At 48.9% G+C, this 22,223-nt stretch overlaps 1 protein-coding gene across 6 annotated transcripts in view; it reads right to left on the bottom strand.

The window, feature by feature from the left end:
* The window catches only part of Rtca (RNA 3'-terminal phosphate cyclase), a 303,555-nt gene that overhangs the window by 170,754 nt on the left and 110,578 nt on the right, over positions 1 to 22,223 (bottom strand). For all 6 annotated transcript variants that reach the window (XR_008614321.2, XM_055075593.2, XM_055075591.2 and 3 more), the window contains one exon: positions 566 to 666. Coding sequence is in view for 5 of the 6 variants with exons in the window: in XM_055075593.2 (XP_054931568.1) it covers positions 566 to 666 (101 nt within the window). In the remaining variant the exon portion in view is untranslated. The remainder of the gene's footprint in view (positions 1 to 565; positions 667 to 22,223) is intronic.

Below are 22,223 nucleotides of genomic sequence, written 5' to 3'. Positions count from 1 at the left end.
CTCTATACCGACACCTTGCACAATTTGGGCACAAGACGGGACGCCGGCCACAAACGTTTCCGATATACAGGAGCGGTGTGCACACTGTGAGGCGACAAATGAAAGAAAGACATGAGCGGAATGCGTTGCGTGGACAGATGGAGCGAGCTGGCGAGGAGTGTCTAGAGTAAATGGAAAATTTCCTAATTCTGTCTTCGCTGGACATCCCGTATTCGCTCATCAAGCCCGACAAAATCATGACTTCTTAAAACGGACCGCTCGACGACCGCGACAAATTCCCCAATTTCTATTGAGTTCTATTGAAAACTGTTTCAAACGACACCAAGCCGTGCGGAATGCAGCCACGTTAGCGTTAGTGACGCGGCTGGTTGAGAGACGGGTGGTTTCGAGTTTGCTGTATTAATCAGCCAACACCACCACTCATCTGGTGGCACCGAGCATAAGCCGAAGATCCTTCAACAACCCAGCCGTATATTACGGCTGGATATACTACATCCGACATAACCATTATTGAAGAAGTTTTTTTTACCCGTGTTTTGAATTGTCCGTCATTGGCCTTACTTACCCCTGCACGCAGTGAGCGGCCGTGATGACCAGGTCGTTGCGTACCAGGACTCCTCCGCAAAAGTGGGCCGCCGGCCAGAAGCTCTTCATCTGGATGCTCGCCTGCACGGGGAGGGGCAGTTTGTCTCGCCAAGGTTGCACATGCAACCACTACGCATTGTCGCGCTTCAACCGCATCGCGCAAAGACGTATGGTGCAGTCGTGTCTACACGGGCATACCATTCGATACCTGCTACATCTCCACGTTTACGCGTGCCCGATAAAATCTGGTCAACCTGTCATTTGATTTGTGTAAATTATAGCAGGTCGGGTGGCTTGGCTAGCCCGCCTGCAGGTTGCCGATGGCGAAAAGGTGCAGTCGGCCACGGATAAGCTTGAGATCTGCGAGGCTGTCTGGTACACGTCGACTGCCCGATTTGGCGCAAATAAAAGAGGTATCGGGATCAGATGGCCACAGTTGCTCCGGTCGAGCTCATGTAAAGGAGGCGCATGGCATTAACCTTGTTTGTGAAACAAATAAGCATACCGTTTAATGGCGGCGACCATTTATGAAACCACGAGACGGGTGGCCATCGGGCCAACTTGGTGTGTTCTAAGGGAGCAAGGAGACCTACAAAAAAATCCACCGCCGATTACGATACTCCCTACTGAGAAATTTGAGCCCAGCTGTATACGTGGTTTCATTTCGGCTGGCGCGGACAATCTGTCTCGTGCGGCACGTTCCAAACTAACACTGTATTCCAAACGGAGCGAAGTGTGGCGCGTTTATCTCGCTCATCGGGACATCGCGAGAGCCAGCGCGTGGATGCGATTCACGGCAGCCGCCGCAGACAGACCTCCGCTCATGCAGCGCTTGGTTTCCACGCAGACGACGCGCGCTACTCTGGCGCCGTATCGCAACCGAGCCTGTCCTGCGCGGCACGAGGCATTTCTTCTCGTTCCACGGACGACGAGAGCGGCCCTTCGTCGCGGGGAGGTCGTGTCACCGGTGTCAGCGGCGACAACACCCAAGGGAGCGTCACATCCAGCTCGCCATCGCTCCTTGTGGGAGCAGTGATCCCCGTCACACACGCTGGTACCGCGAACTGACCTTGGCAGCAGATGCCGCGAACGAGCGTAACCCGCAGCCCACCTCACGGCGCCCTGCCGACGATCGCGCAAGAACAGACTACGAAAAGCTTCGCGCTGAAACGCCTCGTTGAGAGAGCGTAGTTGTAAAAAGTGTTTAAAACGCTCATACACGGTGCTTTAAAGGGACCCTGAACAATTCATTATCGAAGTCAAGAGATGGAAGTGAAATTGGACTATTTTCATGTGGTAGTTACCGTAAGGAACACAGTAGCAATACAGTGGAAGACGAAACTAACTTTTATTGGGCGAACCTGTGCCCACAAAACCAAGAACGGCGACAGCGGCGAACACAGTCGGCGATCGGCGAAATTTGATCAGCGGGTCAAGCGCGGCAGCTTTGATACATGAGACATCGAACATTCCAGAGTAATCGCTGATGCTCGCGTGTCTTTCAGAAAGTTCTGCCCCATACGCGTCGCGCTACATGCAAATCAGATTACACAAGGTTCGGCGACAACAGACAGAGTATTGAAGAATCGATAACATTCCAGAAACTTCCGATCAATGCGGGCCCGTCTTGCGCTGAGCGATAACTCACCCGTAAAAGATAAACGAGTTCACGTGTCACTATTTCAGAAATAACTTGCCCGGAAATACTACTTCTATGCGTTCAACAAAAGCGGAGTTATTGGCGATCGAAGGCTGCCTATGATCCCCCATCGCGATGTTTTCGTTCCTTCAATGCAATTTCACTAGAACCTAAACAATGGGGTTTCCCGTGCCGAAACCACTGTCTGGTTATGAGGCACGCCGTAGTGGGGGGGACTACGGAAATATGGACCACCCGGAGTTCATTAACGTGCACCTAAATCCGAGTACACGGGTGTTTTCGCCCCATCGAAATGCGACCGCCGTGGCCGTGACCTGGTGCTTAGCAGCCCAACACCATAGCCACTAAACAACCCCGGCGGGTAATGCACTGCGAAGGCTACGGCGGAGCGTGCCCACAATGCACTGAGCGTCGCCGTGGCTCGCAGTTGAAATCTGATTTTGGATGTTCACGGAGACGCTATACACTTGAGCTTTTGGTGCCTATGACGCGCCAAACTCGGAGGCTATCCCTCAACTTGCGGTCACAGTGCCGCCACAGCTGTCCTTGCTGTGCACGAGACAGCGAGTGGCCTTTCGCGCATTTACACGATTATCACACAACTTCCGAGGGTGGAACGAAACGACGTCTTCATGATCGCTCTGCCAGTACACCGGCTTAAAGGCAAGGTCCATCTAAATAGGTCGCGAAGCTTGTAACGAAAACCGTGGCAAAACCTATTGCCAGAGATATCAGTTAGTGGTGCTAGAGTCACTGGAAAAAATTTCAGAGTACCGCAAAGGTCGGAATTTGACTGGCAACACTGAGCGGCCACCGCCATATACCTTCCAAGCCGACTGCGTCGCGGGAAGGCCGCTGTGTTGGAAGAGCTTGATATTCGGTGACACATCGGGTTGAGTGTTTACTGAAGTACAAATACTTTGTGCCCAGAGATAATGGTTGCTAAGAACGAAAATAAAATGTTATGTTGTGCGAAGTAATGCAGCCGGTGGTTGTTTTGCACGCCCATCGTGTCTACTGCTGGAACTGTGCTACGATTGTGGACAGCAGCTTAGCGCTGCTATCGGGAGCTTATGCACTCGTTTTTTTCCCCCTTCCGCGGAGCGAGCTACGAAGGAAATATTTCGTCACTTCGAGCCGGAATGAGGAAAGCTTGTGTTTTTGGGCATGAACATCGTGGACCGCAGTCGACTTCTATTGAAGGTTTCCAAGCAGGACGAAACTAACACCTGACAGTGTCACAGGCACGTACGTTTATTGTATAATTTCACAGGCTAAATCGGATACATCTAATTTAGTTTGTAAACGGATAACGCGCGTTCTCGATTCTGCAGGGCGACTTTGTCCGCCGTATACGCACGACACACTGCGACTGCCGTGTGCGCAGCGGTGTTTGGCCGTGATCGTAAGACGATCTGTGCACAGCAGGCGTAAAAACTAACTTCGATGACCATTTTGCGCACTAAATCTTGTGGAAGGCCAATATGAGCCACTTGAGTGATTACAGCAACCTATATGTACTTCTGTACACTGATAATGAGCGAGAGTTTGCTACATTGCGATTTAGGAACGCCGCTGTCTAGTGCGTTCATGAGCGGCTACTCTTCTCAACTTATTTATGGCGGTTTTCTTAGACTGCCAAGATTTGCTGCCTGTGTAAAAAAAAAAAAAAAAGCAGGAGCGCCCGCTGCTAACGCAGCACTTTTTTTGTCTAAGTTACATAGGCGATGTATAAAATTCTTGTCCTTTTAGAGCGGCTTATGTAACATGCATAGTGACAGAGTGAAACTAAAGCTACTGGGTGTTCTGTTGTTTTGTATTTCTTGTTATGCATCAAGCACAACATTATTTCGATATGCACCGTAGCATTTCAACATAAAACATAATATGTATGCTGACTTCAGTTCATTGCATGTGCTCGGCTTACATGCTCAAAATTTGAAGCATGTGTTGTAAATATCACCTGGCCATTGGTTTCAAGCTCGAAATGCGTATGTATAAATGAGCAAAGGATAAGTGGAAAAAAGGAGGTATCATGGGCCTCGTATTGACCATGTTTTTATTGACTGCGATCGGCACGATCTGCGAAATACAAGTGCCATATGGGTCGAGTGACTCGAGGCGCGAGCGCGCTCTCGTGCGCGGAGAAATCATGCGAGTACCTGGTGCACGTGAGGACGCGGAATTCTCGCAAGACAAGTGTGCCTTCGCGTGCCACGAGCACGGAATAACCGCGTGTGTTGAGCAACAAACGCGTACACGTGTACCCGCGTCAAGCGTGCAAGACGCGAACGATCCCTGCAATGAACTCCTATTTTCGTAGCATCGCTAACACCGCGTGCACTTCGCCTAAATGTCTTCTAAAACATTGCCGAAAAGCACAAGCAAAGTGTACTTATACCTCGCACACGCGGGTGTTTTTTGTAGGCTTGAAGTTCTCCCGGCCGATCCTGTGTAACTACGCAGAACGACGCCCTTAGTCATTTTTCCCGGTCGGAATCTAGAAAAAAGTCTTTCCAGACTCAGTTCGGTTGCTGCATACGAAGGCGCAGCAGCCAGACATGATTTCCTTGCAGTCAAACGCGAGCGCGACAATCGGAACACAAAAAAACGTAGGGAACCTGCGCTGCCTGCGCTCTAACTCAGCCGGCCCGCCCGGCGCTTGGAAGGTATATGGCACTGCAAAGTCACGTGGTACGGTTGGGCCAATGAACGCGTCGGCGGCGCGGGGAAAACGAATGCGGTACTCTGAAATTTTTTCCAGTGACACTAAGTGGTGCGCGATTGAAGCGCGACTAGACGAAGGGGGGGACAAACAGTGAAACTAGAAAGCCTATGTAAAAATATGTTCGAAAATATTTAATCACAATAATGCCATTCCGTTTCAAATATTTTTGCGGCACTAAAACAACAAATTGTAGCAAGCATGTGACGCGAGCGCTTCAGATTTGTCGTGACCTAGCACACGGCATTTATTGGCGAAAGGTGTGTGTAACGTTCCGTGCGTTATGGGCGTGTGTGAAGCATTGACCAGGCCGACATGGGGAAGGGCGAAAAACTGCCTGCGTCCTTTATTGCGCTTGCTTATAAAGGCACGCCAAGAGCAAAGAGGGAAAAGTAAAGAGAAAGGGCACGGCTCGTGCCGAGTAGAAATAATGACGTGGGTTGCGCTGGTAGCGTACTATCAGATTACGATACAGTGTGAGTGCAGATTTGTATCCTGCAACTTCACGCTGCGGCATTCGACCAACACTACCTATATAGCACAAGGCTTGTTCGCTCCCATCCATGACGTCATGCTATTTGGTCCGACTGGCACAAAATTTAACGGAGATGCTCCCAAATAAGCTGCGGTGATTTTGACGTCCCCGCTTTCGTCACGGCAGCCTTGGCATTGGAAGTTTAGGGCCAGGTAGCACGACGTCATGGATCCGAGTGAACAGGCCTTGTGCTATCTATGTAGCGCTGATCCGACGTGCTGGGTCTTTATCGTGACGATAAATGCGGAGCGCTACGCGAAGAAACGTCGGGCTATGTTTGTTCCCTCTCCGTAAGACAGGCTCTGAGTGTCCTACAGGCAGCAAAACTAGTAAATCGAATGCTTTCTAATTATAATGTGGTCATTATAATGTAATTGGATATGAATGGATACATGGTGTCGCACGGAATTGAGAATGATTCTGTGAGAAGGTTACGAATGTGTTGCTATATATTATGACTGTGCTGGCCATAGTACTTTTCATCCATTCAAACGTATATTTTGTTTGGTCAAGTATAGTGGTTGCGAATAAAAGTGAAGTTCCTTTTGAAACCTCTGAGGCACTGTCACCTACTTCCCCCCTGTTCGCTGACATATCTAAGGAGCCTATTGGAGCAAATGCCGTCAGTATAACAGCATATAATTATGTTCCCATTCAGACATACGTTACTCCTATAGTTTAATGGCGTCCTGGCGCTTCAGCTGAAGCACTCCCAAAAGTTTCTTTTGCCGCAATCGCCACGGTAACTCTTCGCCGCGCTGAGTCACAACTATAATGAAGCTTTGAGTTTTGAACACTGATAGGATCACCAGTGCTGCGCGTATTCACATGCATCAGCTCACAGGCAAAATCACTTAAATTTATGATACAAGAGTACAGGAAAGAAAAAAAAAAGCTTGCCTACGTATCTAGAGTCAGCTCTGGCTTTTATAGCAAACGGACAAACCTAATTCGCAGGATTAAGTATACCAGTTCAAAGGCGAATGTTCAAGTGTCACTGAAATGCGCAAACACGCAAAGACAGTTTAAACAGGCCTCTTATAACATAGAAACTAGCCCTGCTTGGCTCCGTCTACCTCATGAATAATGTGGGCGATCAAATCATAAGAAAACACGGGGAACGCGGACCTTCGATCTTCAAGGACCTTGAAAAAGACAAGCCCACTTGTCGAAAAGTTGGCTGCCACTTTCCCCTTGTTCTCGTTTTGCTCATCGTCTCAAATCATAAGATCCGCCACGGGATGAAAACCACTGAATCCGCTGACCACACTTAGCCCTAGTTCCATCCAAACATTCCTTGAGCAAAACAAGAGGCCAGAAGAACGCCCCTGTTGTTTGCCACATCAACATATTTACGCTGCAAGAAGTGGACAAGAATAAAATGACGTAACATTAACATCAACGAAAAGCTCAGTCCTTACATTGAGCGCTGTTCGGAAAACTAAGCAGTTGCCGCGCCTATCGCCGTAAACAAGACCAAAATAAATGCAGTAAACAAATTTCCTTGAGTGCATTTGGAAGACCTGGGCGCTGATCCTTCGCGTTGGCCGTGAAAATCTTGCAAAACATGTGAAAACAGAGGCAATGCGCTCGCCGAGATCTCGCGCGCGGTCTGCTTTCCAGCGTCGCGGGAGGCCTTCGAAACGGGGCGGCGACGAGTAGCCTCCTTGGACCGAATGCCTCAGTCTGGTCCTCTCGAAACCTGACAAAGAAAGACGTGCACCAACCAAATAAGAGCAAGACGCTTCGGCTTCCATATACGGAAGCCTTGTTCACAATGGGGCAAAAAGGTACAGGCGCTGTTACGAACGGCCTGCAAGGGTACCGACCTACACAATTTTTCCAGCCAGCCCCAGATGCAAGGGCAGCGAGCTTCCCAGAAGTGACCATGGAAGCCTTCCCCACCTGCCACGGCGACTCGTTTTGTAGGAACGACGGTGTGCCGCACGCCACCGCCTCGGCGCCGCTATGACTAAACGCGGTCGGTGGACCAAGTATTGTTAGTAAAATCGCCAACGCCTTCACGGTTCGACTGAAGCTGGGGGAATTCCTGGAAGGAGATGCTTTGCGGTGCCTTCTCACGGGCCTTTGAAGACGCCAGACAATGGACAGCCGCGGCGGCCATTGTCTGCGGCGTCAACACTGCGATGAAGAGGCGCCTGCTTGAGGCAAGACACGTGTCTGCGAGAACCCGCTCACCTCGGCGTGGTCAGTCAAACCTGTGTGGAAGTGTGTGTAACCCATCCCCCTTTAAAGACGGGTCGGCTACGATAACTTTGAACGCTCCGAATTGGTAGCAGGTTGAACGGCCGTTTTTCCCTCGCCTAGGGATCTAGGGAGGACAGAGTGTTTATAAGCAGCTGTTGTGCGGCTGCTCAGTGTGCATTCCTCTTTCAGTCATGTTAGACTCATGAACTGTAACGTCTCATGTAGATACTGTAAATAAATCCCACATTCTTCGTTCGCGATGAGAACAAGTCTCTCCCTTCAACAACGTCGTCAGCGTGGATAAGTTGGACGACGGCATGAGCCAGCTACCATCTATTTCATGCCCGACTCCAAACATTACAACTGGCTGACAGCAGTGACACGGAATTTGTGACGTGGTGCTGTGTTTGCGGTAAGTGCTTGGTTCTTGCTTTGACTCTCTAGGCTCCATTTTGTGGTTCTGTTTAGAACAGTAGGGAAGCTAGATTGTTGATTGTTATCTAGGTTTCTTGTGTTTACCCAGGTAGGTTTAGCGAGCAGGATCAAAGCAGCAAAACAGGAATCGTGGAGTTAAGGACACTGCTGAGAGACGAATTGTTGATTGTTGGTGAGGAACTGGGCCTTGGGTACGCAAGGAAATGCTCAAAATCGGAATTGTTGCAGCTGATTTCCGAACAGGCCAGTGATGAGGACATAGAAATGAGGTTGGAACTTCTTAAAAAGAGAGAAAAAGGGGACAGAGAGAGAGAGAGAGAACGGGACAGGTAAGAACGAGAGAGAGTGGAACGCGAGAAAGATCGCGAGTTAAGAAAAATTCAGCTTGAACTTGAAAGCAAACATTTGGAGTTGTCTCAAGGAAGTGAAGGGACTCTGGGACGATCAGGCAGAATCATGCCGCATGGACAGGCTGTTAAAGCCATTTGAGGTCGGGAACGACATAGGCTTGTTCCTAGGAAATTTTGAAAGGACTTGCGAGAAGGTAAACTTCGGTCCGAGCACATGGCCGCAGCGGTTGATCTCTATGTTGCCGTGTGAGGCTCCGGAAATAATAGCCAGACTCAGAGCACAAGATGCATATGATTATGCGAAAGTTAAGGCTAGTCTTCTGAAGAAATACCGCCTTTCAGCCGAAGCTTTTCGGCAACGGTTTCGAAGCACAGGCAAGAAAGATAGCGAGGGATATCCGGAGTTTGCATATAGCTTAAAAGCCAACCTAGTCGAGTGGTTGAAAAGCGCGGACGCGTACGAGAGCAGAGACATGATTATTGAATGCATGTGTCTGGAGCAGTTTTACAGAAGCATCCCACAATATGTGAAGCTGTGGTTGCAAGACAGAGGAAATGTAGGCACTGTGGAAAGGGCGGCTGAATTAGCCGAAGAGTACGCAACGCGTAGAAAGCTGAACGCCGAGGACGGAAATGGGGACGGTCGAAATGGACCGCGGAAACCATTTCCGTTCAAAAGGGGTTCGCAGGCTAGACGATCGGAGCCTGTACACGTGGAGGAAAAGCCCTCAGAAATAAGCCAGGAGAAGTCCAACGAGGAAACCGTAAAAAAAGAGCAGAAAAGAACATTCGAATCTTTTAGACCAATCCGCTGTTATAAATGCCACAAACTGGGAAATATCGCTGTAAACTGCGGGAAGCCTAGCGTAGTTTTCTGCTACGTGGATGAAAAAGACGATAATATGGAACTTATAAGCCCATATCTTCACGATCCCCAAGTTAATGGCAAACCATGCCGTGTGCTGCGAGACAGTGCCGTCCCGACGGACATTGTCCATCCGCCTTACAGGACGGTAGATGACTTCACTGGAGAAGTAGCATGGATTAAACAGGTTGTAGAAGAACACAGCGTGTGTCTGGCCATGGCCAAAGTCAAAATCAGTGGACCTTTCGGGGAGTTAGTGACCGAGGCTGCAGTTTCCAAATTCTTGTCGCTGCAGCACCTTTACATTTTTTTCGAATCGTTCGTATCAGTTACTGCGGGACAAAGGGCTCAAACTGGGAGAGGGCGCAGTACAGGCGTTGACGCGAGGCCAAGCTCGGAAAATCGCGTCGCTTTCGGCTGAAAATGCAAAGGCGGCTCCAGCGGAAGTAGCAAAAGAGGTAACTTCAGTAAGCGAATCCGAGCTAGGCTCGAGGGACGAAAAATCAGTTGAGGAAAGCCGGCCAGCTGACCAGCTCAATGAGAGCGGATCACTAGAGTGTTAAAGTTCACTCCTGCAGGAAGAGCCAGCTGACGCAATCGCAAACGAGACAGGGTCGTTACTATCACTGGCCTCAAAGATATTTTGATCAGCTCTTACGTGTGGACAGTCACTGGCAGCCGAGCAAAAGAATGATGACAGCTTAGCTAAATTACACCACACAGCTAAAGAAGGCATTGTTAGGCGCAACGTGACGATACAAGAGAAAGAAGGATTGTTGCATCGGCACCACACAGATCGAAATGGTAGGATTCTGGATCAGTTAGTCGTACCTACTAAGTACAGGGAGTACTTTTTGAGTCTCTGTCATGGAAATGGGTGGTCTGGCCACCTAGGCATAAACAAATGAAAGGAAAGATTGCTTATGGAATACTACTAGCCTGGCCGATTCGAAGACGTCGAAAACTTCGTAAGATCATGCTACGCCATCCAGCGCTCGGGAAAACCAGGAGAGACATGGAAAGCTGCACTAAAGGTAGTGCCCTTAATAACAGAACCTTTCATACGACTTGTGATAGACACGGTAGGGCCTCTACCAAAGACAAAGTCGGGTTACAGGTACTTGGTTACCATGCTGTGTCCGACTACAAAGTTTCCAGAAGCAATCCCTCCGAAAGAGCTCAGCTCCACCGAAGTAGTAGACGCGGTTTTGACAGTATTCGCACGGGTTGGGTTTCCAGCCGAAATTCAGGCGGATCAAGGGTTAGTATTCACCAGCGCACTGACTTCCACATTCTTACAAAAGTGCGGGGTAAAGTTGATACAGAGTTCCGTCTATCACCTTCAGTCAAGTAGTGTAGAGAGGTGGTATTCAGTGCTTAAGCGAGTTTTGCGGGCGCTCTGTTACGAGCACAAGGAGGACTGGGAGAATTGTCTTCCGGCCACTTTGCTTGCATTGCGAACGGTTCCTCATGAGGCTACAGGGTTTTCGCCAGCAGAACTAGTGTATGGAAGGACACTCGGTTCTCCACTGAGAATGTTAAGAGAGATGTGCGAGGAAAGAGGAGAGAGTCCTACAGTGGTTGAACACGTGCTAAATCTACTGGAACGGCTAAATGCAACCCAAGAACTAGTCGAAAAGAACATGGGAGTAGCTCAAAAAAACGCCAAGTTCTATTACCACAAGAATGCGAGGCTTCGTACGTTTAACGCCGGAGACCAGGTAATGATGCTCAAACCTTGAAGAAAGAACAAGCTTGAAGTTCACTGGGACGGGCCCGTTATAGTGTTGCACAAACTTTCATATACTAACTATGCTCTGAAAATGCCCGGTCGCAGAAAGGAGGTGAGGATATACCACTGCAATTTAATGAAGCCGTACGTAGAGCGGAGCGGAGTCATTAACTGTACCATCAAAGAGCAGGATGACACTATAGTACCAAGTTTAAGGAGTACAGGGCGACCTCCAACTCTGAAATCAACCTGGAAGAAGTGGTAAAACATTCGGCAAGCTCGCACTCTCTTAGACTCGAGCAGCTATATGAGCTAAGAGGGTGTTAGGGGAATACCTCGACAGATTCAGCGATCGGCCAGGTAGAACCGAACTAATAACGCATGAAATAGAGCTGACATCAACCGAACCCGTAAGATCAAAGCCTTACAGGGAGTCTCCGCGACGGAGAGAAATTATGGAGGCAGAGATACAGCGCATGCTAGAGTTGGGAGTTATTGAGCCTGCTGAGTGACTACACGTCACCGCTAATACTGGTAGAAACCCCTAACAAGGACCTTCGTCCGTGTGTTGACTACAGGAAGTTAAATGCCATCCTTAGGGATCAGCTGTACCCGATACCCAACATTGAGGAGCGAATCGAAAGAGTTAGTGCTGCTAAATGCATTTCAACTATAGATCTCGTGCGTGGGTACTGGCAAGTTCCCCTTTCAAAAAGTACCAGCCGCTATGCCGCATTTATCTCACCTGTAGGCACTGTTCGCCCTCTCGTCCTCAGCTTCGGGCTGAAGAACGCGCCGTTTAGCTTCTCTAAGTTAATGGATATTGTCCTAAAAGACTTGCAGGAGTTCGCCTTGCCATATATTGATGATGTAGGAATTTTTTCGGACAGCTGGGAACAGCACGTATCGCACCTCAAACAGGTGTTCTCACGGTTGAGGGAAGCAGGCCTGACGATGAAGGCGGGAAAGTGTAGATTTGGCTCTTCGCAGGTTACTTATCTGGGCCATGTTTTCGGTCAGAGCACGAGACGGCCGGCCGAGCTGAAAATAGCTACGATTGAAGATTTTTAACAGCCGCGCACCAAAGTAGACATTTGTTCATTTTTGGGATTTGTGGGTACTATCAACTGTACATTCCGAATTACTCGCAAATAGCAAGTCCTTGCTATTCCCGCAACTATTCCCGCAAGTCCCCGCAAACAGACGCCCTCCGAAAAGGAGCACCGAATAGCGCGCACTTGGATAAGGACAAAGAGAGCACTTTCCAATGTTTCAAAACGCTATTGGTTTCTCGTCCTATGCTTCGAGCGCCAGACTACGCAAAGGAATTTATAGTTCAGTGCGACGCAAGCGACAGAGGTATGGGCGTGGTGCTTAGTCAGGTCGGCGACGATAATGAGGAGCATCCTATCCTCTATGTCAGCCGTAAACTAACTGTAAGAGAGGAAGCCTATAGCGCTTCAGAGAAGGAATGTGCTTGTTTAGTTTGGGCAGCCCAGAAGTTGTCGTGTTACTTGTACGGAGCGAAGTTCATCTTCGAGACCGACCACTGTCCTCTGACGTGGCTCAATCAAATGTCACACAAGAATGGCCGCTTGCTCCGGTGGTGGCTCACTCTCCAAGAGTAGAACTTCTCCGTTAGATATAAGAAGGGAAAGTTGCGTAGCAATGCGGATGGTTTGAGCAGGCTAATTTGAATTCTGCGTTTAGGGATCCTGCCTAAATTTTGGGGTTGTTATTGTTAATTTTGTTAAGCCAAGAAGATCCCTTCACATTTAACAGGACTCCATCCATGATTGCTTAATTTGTCAGCACGAAATTGCTTCAAAACTTGGCGTAGCGAAATGCAGCATTTTTTGTTTCTGCACGTCTGTCTTTAAAGCCTAGAGGGCCTAAAGTGAGATCCAAGATACGTCATCTCGGCGCAGAGCTGTGTTGTGGCGTTCGTTTTGCAGTTGCCTGTTCTTGTTGGATGTTTTCGGGCGTTGTCATCATTTCACAGCTGTTCGCTGCAAGCCAAGGCACCACCCCCCCTTGCCCCCATCCATTCTCTTCCTGCCCAGCGGTTATCAGCACTGGCCAATCGAGCTTTTTCGGGCCATGCGGGAGCTGCTACGAGCGGCCTGCAAGGGTACCGACCTACACAATTTTCCCAGCCAGCTGCAGCTGCAAGGGTGACGAGTTTTCCAGGAGCGAGCACGAGTTTTCCAGAACGGACAGCCGCGGCGGCCATTGTCTGCGGAGTCAACACTGGGATGAGAAGGCACCTGCTCAGGGCAAGACACGTATCTGCGAGTACCCGCTCACCTCGGCGTGGTCACTGAAATCTGTGCGGAAGTGTGTGTAACCCCTCTTCCTCAAAGGCGGGTCGGCTACGATAACTTTGAACGCTCCGAATTGGTAGCAGGTTGAGCGGCCGTTTTTCCCTCACCTAGGCATCTAGGGAGGACAGAGTGTTTATAAGCAGCTGTTGTGCGGCTGCTCAGTGTGCATTCCTCTTTCAGTCATGTTAGGCTGATGAACTGTAACGTTTTCATGTAGACAGTGTAAATAAATCCCACATTCTTCGTTCTCGATGAGAACAAGTCTCTCCCTTCAAATACGTCCTCAGCATGAATAAGTTGGACGACGGCATGGGCCAGCTACCATCTATTTCATGCCCGACTCCAAACATTACAGCGCCTGTTTCGATAGGTTTTCGCATGCGACACAAGCACCACGCGTAAGACGAGGGGAGCGTTATGCGTCTCGACTGGGCCTGTGTCCTGCTGATTGTATCTCGAGGGACTGCAGCTACATGCATGACTTCCAGTTTCTTTCCTGGCCGATTAGACCAGAGTTGATCCAGCCAAAATTGTGTTTAATCGTTGCTGCGTGCTTCCGATGTTGGCGCAGCCACCCGTCTGCCCGATGTAAATGCGATCGGTCACGGAAAACGAAGCCAGGTTGTTTCTTGTCTCCTTTTTCCGCTCACGACTGCGTGCCTTAATTTGCGCACAGGAAGGTGAGCCACCTGACCGCCCATGTTTACGCAGCACGCGTGATAAGAGAGTGTTTTAGTTGAGCGTCCTTACGGTGCGCTCCGCTCCGAGTGCTCCAGCTAAGCCAAAGTGGAGCGGCGGGCGATTTTCACGTTTTAGTTTATACGTTTAGCGGAGCGGAGCGGAACTTTCGTAGTTGCAGCGCCCTCTGGCCAAATGCAGGTTAATGAAAGAAAATAAAAACACCTATTGGTCAGTTTTATACAGTAAAACGTATGTATGTGTATGCATAACTTATTTCTCCATTAAGTATCTAGACGCGCGCTTGTAATGCGTTACCGGTGCATTTTACCTACTGGAATATAAAGCGCCGTCTTGGGGAACGCCACGTGATAGCCAGTGCGCTTGCTTTCTGCATCCAATCCAATCCTTTCTGACGCCAAGGCTAGCCAAAGCGCTGCGCAGCACGCTCCGCTCAGGCAGCTTCTCAGCGGACCGTGTTCCTCGCTCCACTAGCCCGCTTACGGCTAAGCGGACGGCGCATGCGCATTCGCGCTTCCGCTCCGCTTAGCTGCTGAGCGGAGCGTAAACGCGCTCAACTGAAACACTCTAAGGTCTCCCTTACATGCCGGCCACGTGCACTGGAAAGCTGCTGGAGAGGGTTGGAGAGTCAGCATCCACAGGTGTGCTCTATACACGCGCGTTTCATTCTAGCGTTTTTGTATACCGCATACACTCGTGTACTGGCCGCACCCGTGTATAAAAAGCCGCACCCAGAACTTTGGAAAAAAAATCATAAAAATATATATTTAAAAATTACCCATGTATTAGCCCCGCCCTCTATTTTTGAGAAGGTTGGCAATGTTATCTGTTATGTGGTGCGAGAATTCCTAAGCTTTTCTTTTTTTTTTATTCGGTGGCGAAACAAGGCAGCCGTGCCTAGTTTCCGCCGCCAGCAAAAGCACAGCCTCCGAGGTTGAGCGGCTGCTCCGAGACGCTGCCGTCGCTGCTTTGTGGGGCGTCACCATTTATCCCAACCGGCAAGTGGCTCGCTACAGGAAGAGCCAAGAATAGCCAGAGCCAGCACAAGCGAGTACTGTAGTTTAATAAAGTTAAGTACCACCGAAAATATTTACGAAAGAAAAATGATGTGTCTTTTTCTCCGTGTAATGGCCACACTCCCGATGTTCTCCCCAAATTTCGTATACACCTGCGGCAATTACACGAGTATATAGGGCACATCCGGTTAAATTTTTTCTCTTCCTCAAAACATCTCTATCTAACTTGTACCGTTACCCATGCTTGTAACGGATCAGGCCGTATACCAGTGTCTTCCCCGCTTTTCTCTCACCAATACTTCTCTTGCTTATCTCGACTGCTGACCGGTTGATGCTTCCTTCCACTTTTAAACGCAAGCGCTTCTACGTTAGCTACGGCGCGTCTCACTGGGTGAATACATTCGCATTCCAATAGGATGTGCTGAGTGGTCTCCGGACTTTTGCTGCAGCATACACGTCTTATCTTGTTGGGAATATTTGCTCCGGTATGTTTTTGTCCTTAGGCAACCAGCTCGAGCCTAAAATGTCAAGGCACTTCCCTTCGTGTTATCGTACAGATTCTTCGTGTTATCGTACAAATTTTCCCTTCCAATTTCTCTCTTCTCATTCTTAAAAATCTTGTTTTTTTTTCTATTCATTGCATCCAATTCACTGTCAATGTTTCTCTCCCCTTCCTTTTTATGACTCCTTGTTGTCTATTTACACTTTCAATCATCCTGTATTTCTTTGCCAACTTTCTCGACCTCTTCCTCCATTCTGTGTCCACGCTTTTCAGGCACAGGTACTTGTGCACTTTAACCACCCATTTATTTTGATCTATGTTCCCGAGTCTTTCTACAAAACTAATTTTGCTCTGCACTTCTCTGATTTCAAACGAAGCCCAACCCCTGTCTCCCTGCACTGCCTCATTTGTGGTTTTGTCATGGGCTCCCAAAGCCAACAGGCCTACCGACCTCTGTTTACATCCAATCTCGACAAGATATCCCAATTTAAGCACAGAATGACATTTGCGAAAGTTAGCGCTGGTACCATTACTCATTTCCAGATTCCACGCACCACCTCATATTTACTGTAGCCCTAAAGGGCAATATGTTTTATTTTTGATACATTCTCATTCCCCTTTATTTTCAGATTATCTTGGTGGGTGCTTGAGTAAGTCTATTCTCCGTTTATGTATACTCCGATGCAATTATATTGCTTGACTATGGGTATGACTTGCCGTTGAATTGATACCCAGTAATTACTCATCTCTTCACTAAAAATCATAATTCCCGATTTCTCTGTGCTAAACGTGAGGCCTAGATTTGTCGCTGCGTTGCCACACATATTCATAAGTCTCTGTGAGTCTCTTGCATTGTCCGCTAGTAGCACTATTTCGTCGGCATACATCATTACGCTAGTAGCCGAGGACCTCCTGTCGCATCATTTATCCATTACGAATATCATAAGAAACCAACAAACACTGACACCAGGGACAACATAGGGGTAATTACTTGTGCTTAATAAATGAAATAAATAAACGATAAATTAATGCAAATGAAAGTGGATGCGAAGGGACGAAACCTTCACCAGCCAAGGAAATAGCCGTGCCACCCACAAACGCAGCAGCAAGAATTCGTCGCACCCGGGGACAATTTTCCCCAGTTGTCGCCCCACCGATACAAGCAAGCCTGGACAGTGCCGTTGAAGCAAGCCTGGGGCACTCTTCTCTCTTCTCACAAGCACACGGCATCCATAACAGCGACTCCCAATCTACAACACGCCCTTGTAAAGGAGGAGGCAGCGGCGGCCAAAGCAGAAGCTACAGCAGCCCGAGCAGAAGCCGACGCCCTTCGTCGACATATTGCCAAACTGGAAGCTCTTGCCTCTGGATCTCCCATTCCATCGGCCCCCGCTCCTGCCGCATCCCAGCCTCGCAACCAACCCACTGCCCATACCTTGCCCCAGGCACGTACCCAGGATTTTTTTTCGGGGGGGGCCCACTACCCCCATCATCATCATCATCATCATCATCATCATCATCATCATCATCATTAGCCTGTTTTATGTCCACTGCAGGACGAAGGCCTCTCCCTGCGATCTCCAATTACCCCTGTCCTGCGCCAACCGATTCCAACTAGCGCCCGCGAATTTCCTAATTTCATCGTTCCACCTTGTGTTTTGTCGTCCTCGACTGCGTTTCCCTTCTCTTGGTACCCATTCTGTAACCCTAATGGTCCAACGGTTATCTAACCGGCGCATTACATGACCTGCCCAGCTACATTTTTTCCTCTTGATGTCAATTAGAATATCGTCTATACCCGTTCGCTCTTTGATCCAAACCGTTCTCTTTCTCTCTCTTAACGTTATACCTAGCAATCTTCGTTCGATCGCTCTTTGCGCGGTCCTTAACTTACTCCCAAGTCTCTGCCCCATATGTCAGCACTGGCAAAATGCACTCATTGCACACGTTACTTTTCAATAATAATGGTAAGCTTCCAGTCCGGAGCTGGCAATGTCTGCCGTATGCGATCCAACCTATTTTTATTCTTCTGTGAATATCCTTCTCATGATCAGGGTTCTCTGTGATTGACCTAGGTAAATGTACTCCTTCACAGTCTCTAGTGGCCAGCTGGCGATCCTGATCTCTTGTTCCTTTGTCCGGCTATTTATCATTATCTTCATCTTCTGCATATTAATATTCAACCCCACTCTTACACTCTCTCTGTTAAGGTTTCCAATCATTTGTTTTAACTCGTCTGCATTGTTGTTGAATAGAACAATGTCATCGGCAAACCGAAGGTTGCTGAGATATTTGCCGTCGATTTTTACTCCTAAGCCTTCCCAGTTTAATAGCTTGAATTCTTCTAAGCACGCAATGAAGAGCTTTGGAGAAATTGTGTCTCCCTGTCTGATCCCTTTCTCTGTAGGTATCTCCCTGCTTTTCTTGTGTGGAATTAAGGTAGCTGTAGAACCTCTGTAGATATTCTTAAGCGAAGGACGAGTAAGACGAGAAACTATTTACAGATTATACTTACAACAACGGTTGCAGCGCTGACCGGTTAGATTCACAGCGCGAGCCCAGTTTGTTCTTCCTCCTCTTTTCTGGAGTGATGGCGCCCACGCGCCTCGTACAAACAAACAAATACCACACGCATGTAGCAATATTTTCCAAGCTTTTTACGTAAGCGTTCTGTACTCCTTCATTACGTAGTGCCTCTATGACTGTTGGTATCTCTACTGAATCAAATGCATTTTCGTAATCTATATAAGCCACGTGGAGAGGCTTATTGTACTCTGCAGATTTCGCGATAACCTGACTGACGACATGGATGTGATCCATTGTAAGGTATCTCTTCCTGAAGCCAGCCTCTTCCCTTGGCTGACAAAATCCTGTGTTGCCCTTACTCTATTGGAGATTATTTTGGTAAATATGTTATATAATACTGGGAGCAAGCTAATGGTTCTATAATTTTTAAATTCTTTAACGTCTCCTTTTTTGTGGATTAGTATAATGTCTGCATTCTTCCAGTTTTCTGGGACCCTTTCAGTGGACAGACACTTCGTATAAAGAGCCGCCAGTTTTCCAAGCATTATGTCTCCTCCATCTTTGATTAAATCGACTGTTATTCCACCTTCTCCTCCCGCTCTTCATCGTTTCATGTTTTGCAGGGCCCTTCTGACCTCATCGCTAGTTATAGGAGAGTTTCTGTATCCTGTTCATTACTGTTTCTAAGTGAGGTACCGTGACTCCTCTGGGTACTGTATACAGGTCAGCTTAGAATTTTTCCGCTGCTTTTACTATATCTTCGAGATTGCTGATGATATTATCCTTATCTTTTAGTGCATACATCACGGTTTGTCCTATGCCAGGTTTCTTTTTTACTGATTTCAGGCTGCGTTCATTTTTTACGGCTTCTTCAGTCTTCCTCATGTTATAGTTTCGAATATCAGTTATTTTCGCCTTGTTGATCAGTTTTGACAGTTCCGCGAATTGCGTAACGCTGTGCGGCCGCCAGTGCCATACAACCGCGTAGAGCGCAGGACTCTGCGATTCTAGACGTACTGCGCTCACCGCGAAAAGTTAGAAAAACACCCACATAAGCACAGCAGAGAAGTAGCTACGTGAGGCGGTTCGACCGATAACTGTAGAAGCGTCATTCAAAACAAGTAATTGTTCTCCACTTCCGGCGGCGTTTTCTCTACTTCCTTTTTAAATAAAAAGATGACGATCCATAAATATTTTCATAAACAACGGTTAACTTTTTTATTATTCGCTTTTGCTTGCAGTTTGGTTGTTGCCTTGGCTCTCTCCCTTAGTAGATCGCTTAATTTCTCAACTCCTTGCGATTTTTGTTTCCAGTTTCCAATTTTGCACGAGAAGTGCTATGCAATTAGGGAAAAACAGACGAGGTAACGGGCGACAGTCATCTTGCTTATGGGTTTAAGGGTCATTGCAGGGTTTCATGATGTAGGCTCTTTCACGTTATTTTATTTCCCACCTTATCTAACCCATATCACGTGTATATGGTTCCGGGCATCTGCCAGCGTCGCGGCGAGCCGTAACTCAAGGAAATAATGAAGCAAAGGGAAAAGTTAAACGCAATTGGCGTTTTCTCCGGCTGCAACTCGTTTCATGAGAGTACAGACCAGCTGAGTAACAGCCGCATCCCTCTCCTGGTCCCAGGATCAGCCTATACAAAGAAGGTTGAACTAACAAAAGCAACAGCTATGCGCGTGACGGTTGAATAGATGGTGACAACTGAACGCATCTCGAGTTAATCGCGCGGGTGCGGAATCTATGAGAAAACTGTCCTTCACATTACAAGAGATGCCGATAACTACCGCCATCTAAAAGAAGTGCAAAAGGCAGCATAATGCTGACCGATGAAGAGCTGCCAAGTCTCAACATTGATCTGGCGGCGCTTTAGGAATGTGTGAGGAGTGGTGGCGTGGGTGGGGAGGGGGGGTATGCCACTTGATTTCGGGGGGGGCCCGGGCCCCCCCGGGCCCCCCCCTGGGTACGTGCCTGCCTTGCCCAGCCACTCCAACTCTACTGCCTCTCCTGATTTGCTAGCAATGGAGGCTGACACGGACCCCGCTACAAATTCAACTCCGTGCACAACACCCCCTCCCTCCACCCCCATCTCACTAGACGACATTGCAACCCTGCTTGAGTCCTTTTTTACTCGTTTTGAGGCAGAATTGCAGGACGCTATAACTCACATCAACCAGGAATGTGCAACCCTCAAAAACGCGGTAATCCGCATAACACAAGACAATGCTGCTCTTAACCAACGATTCAACGTGCTAATCCAAGGATTCTGACAGCTGTAGCAATCTTGAGTCCCAGCTCAATTCTTACTCAACCGGCCTCCCAAAGCGGGACTCCACCCCATGTAGACGCAAGAAGGCTAAATCAACGGAAGTAAAGGACAACCCTATGTCTGCCATAGCTCACGACTCCCCAACTCCCGTTATGGCTCCCCCTCCTGCCGACTCTCATGATGGCATCTCCAAATCGTAATCTGATAGTGGAACTGCCGGGGCTTCGGCCAGCAGCGTCCACCAACTGCTGTCTTGCGCAACAGGGCCTGACATCCTTGCCACGCAGGAACCCTCCAGCCCACTTACCCTTCCCGGCTATACTCATATTCTGCCCACATCACTTCGCCGACATCACTGTCTGGACAAATCGAGGCAGTGACACCAAAATAGAACAACACTTACAATTGGCACTAACCACCGTCGACACATATGTACGGGATCGTGGCCTGACCAGTGCCCCTCAAAATCGGAGCTCTTTCTCTACGGCCACAAGCAACACGATTCGGTCGTTCCTCCCATGATCCTTACGCTAGGTAGCCATCTCATCCCACTAGTATCCAAAATCTGCCCGCTAAGGCTAGTTCTCCACTCTCGTGGCGCGCAAGGAGAAGTCATAAAGACTCTCCGAACACACGCTCAGCAGACCACCCGACTAATTGGCCAAATAGCGAACCGTCGGGCTGGCTTACGCGAGCGAAACGCTCTTCGCCTCACCCAGGCTTGCATCATAAGCCGCACCGCATATGCTCTTCCATACCTACCCCTCCGACAGAAGGAGAGAGACTGGGTAAACGCGATCCTACGGAGTTGCACGAAAGCAGCTCTACGCCTTCCTCTCAGCACATCAAATGGCCGACTCCTAAAAATCAGTGTCCACAACACCTTTGAGGAACTCACAGAAGCCACCTTTACGGCACAAATATCCCGTCTAAGTCAGAGCCTGGCCGCACTGTTTTATCCCAATTAAGCCTAACACTAATTACACACCCTACCGAGGGGGTTCCCCTTTCTCCTATCCTCTGCTTTAACCTCAACACACCCCCATCCCCAAGAACATGCACACCGAGCGAGACGGGAACCGTAGAATAGCAAAGGCTCGCGCCCTCCACAAACAGTGTGAAGAGGACCATGAAGTGCTCTACGTAGACGCAGCGGATTATACGTCAGGCGCCCGTATGGCCCTGGCTGCAGCCGACAGTCAAGCAAAGATTCGAACCTCCAGCTCAATCATCACCAATTCCACCGCAGAGGCAGAAGAGGCAGCCATCGCGCTTGCTCTCATCTCTAGATCTGCCACCGAAATTATCACTGACTCCGAATCCGCCATTCTCAACTATGCCAATGGCTACATATCCCGCACCGCTGCGCACTTACTACGCTTCTGGCAGCCCCGGCGCCCCATAACCCTAATCTGGACGCCAGCACATGCCGGCCTCCCTGTCAACGAGGCTCACTCCCTGGCCCGAGGTCTCGCGTTCCGGGCAGTGGGAGTCGAGCCCCCTCTACGGGCCGGCGAGTGCCTGCTCTGCTTCCGTGATATTCTCTCGTACTACTGGGACAAACGAAGGGAATACATACCCCCAGCTCCATCCCTCACCATAGCACAGGCCGCACACTGGCGATGACTACAAGCTCGGACGGCTCCATACCCCATACTACTACATGCCCGATACCCAGGCCAATTCCCCTCAACATGCAAACTTTGCGCCAAACCAAGAGACTGCCTATACACTCCCCTCACACGCCCTACCTTACCTGGTCCCCCATCACCTGCCGTGGCGG

Source organism: Dermacentor andersoni, chromosome 11, assembly GCF_023375885.2.
Source record: "Dermacentor andersoni chromosome 11, qqDerAnde1_hic_scaffold, whole genome shotgun sequence".
In the NCBI taxonomy this organism is placed as follows: domain Eukaryota; kingdom Metazoa; phylum Arthropoda; class Arachnida; order Ixodida; family Ixodidae; genus Dermacentor; species Dermacentor andersoni.
The sequence above is the reverse complement of the archived record's forward strand: the minus strand, read 5'-3'. Positions and strand labels throughout refer to the sequence as shown.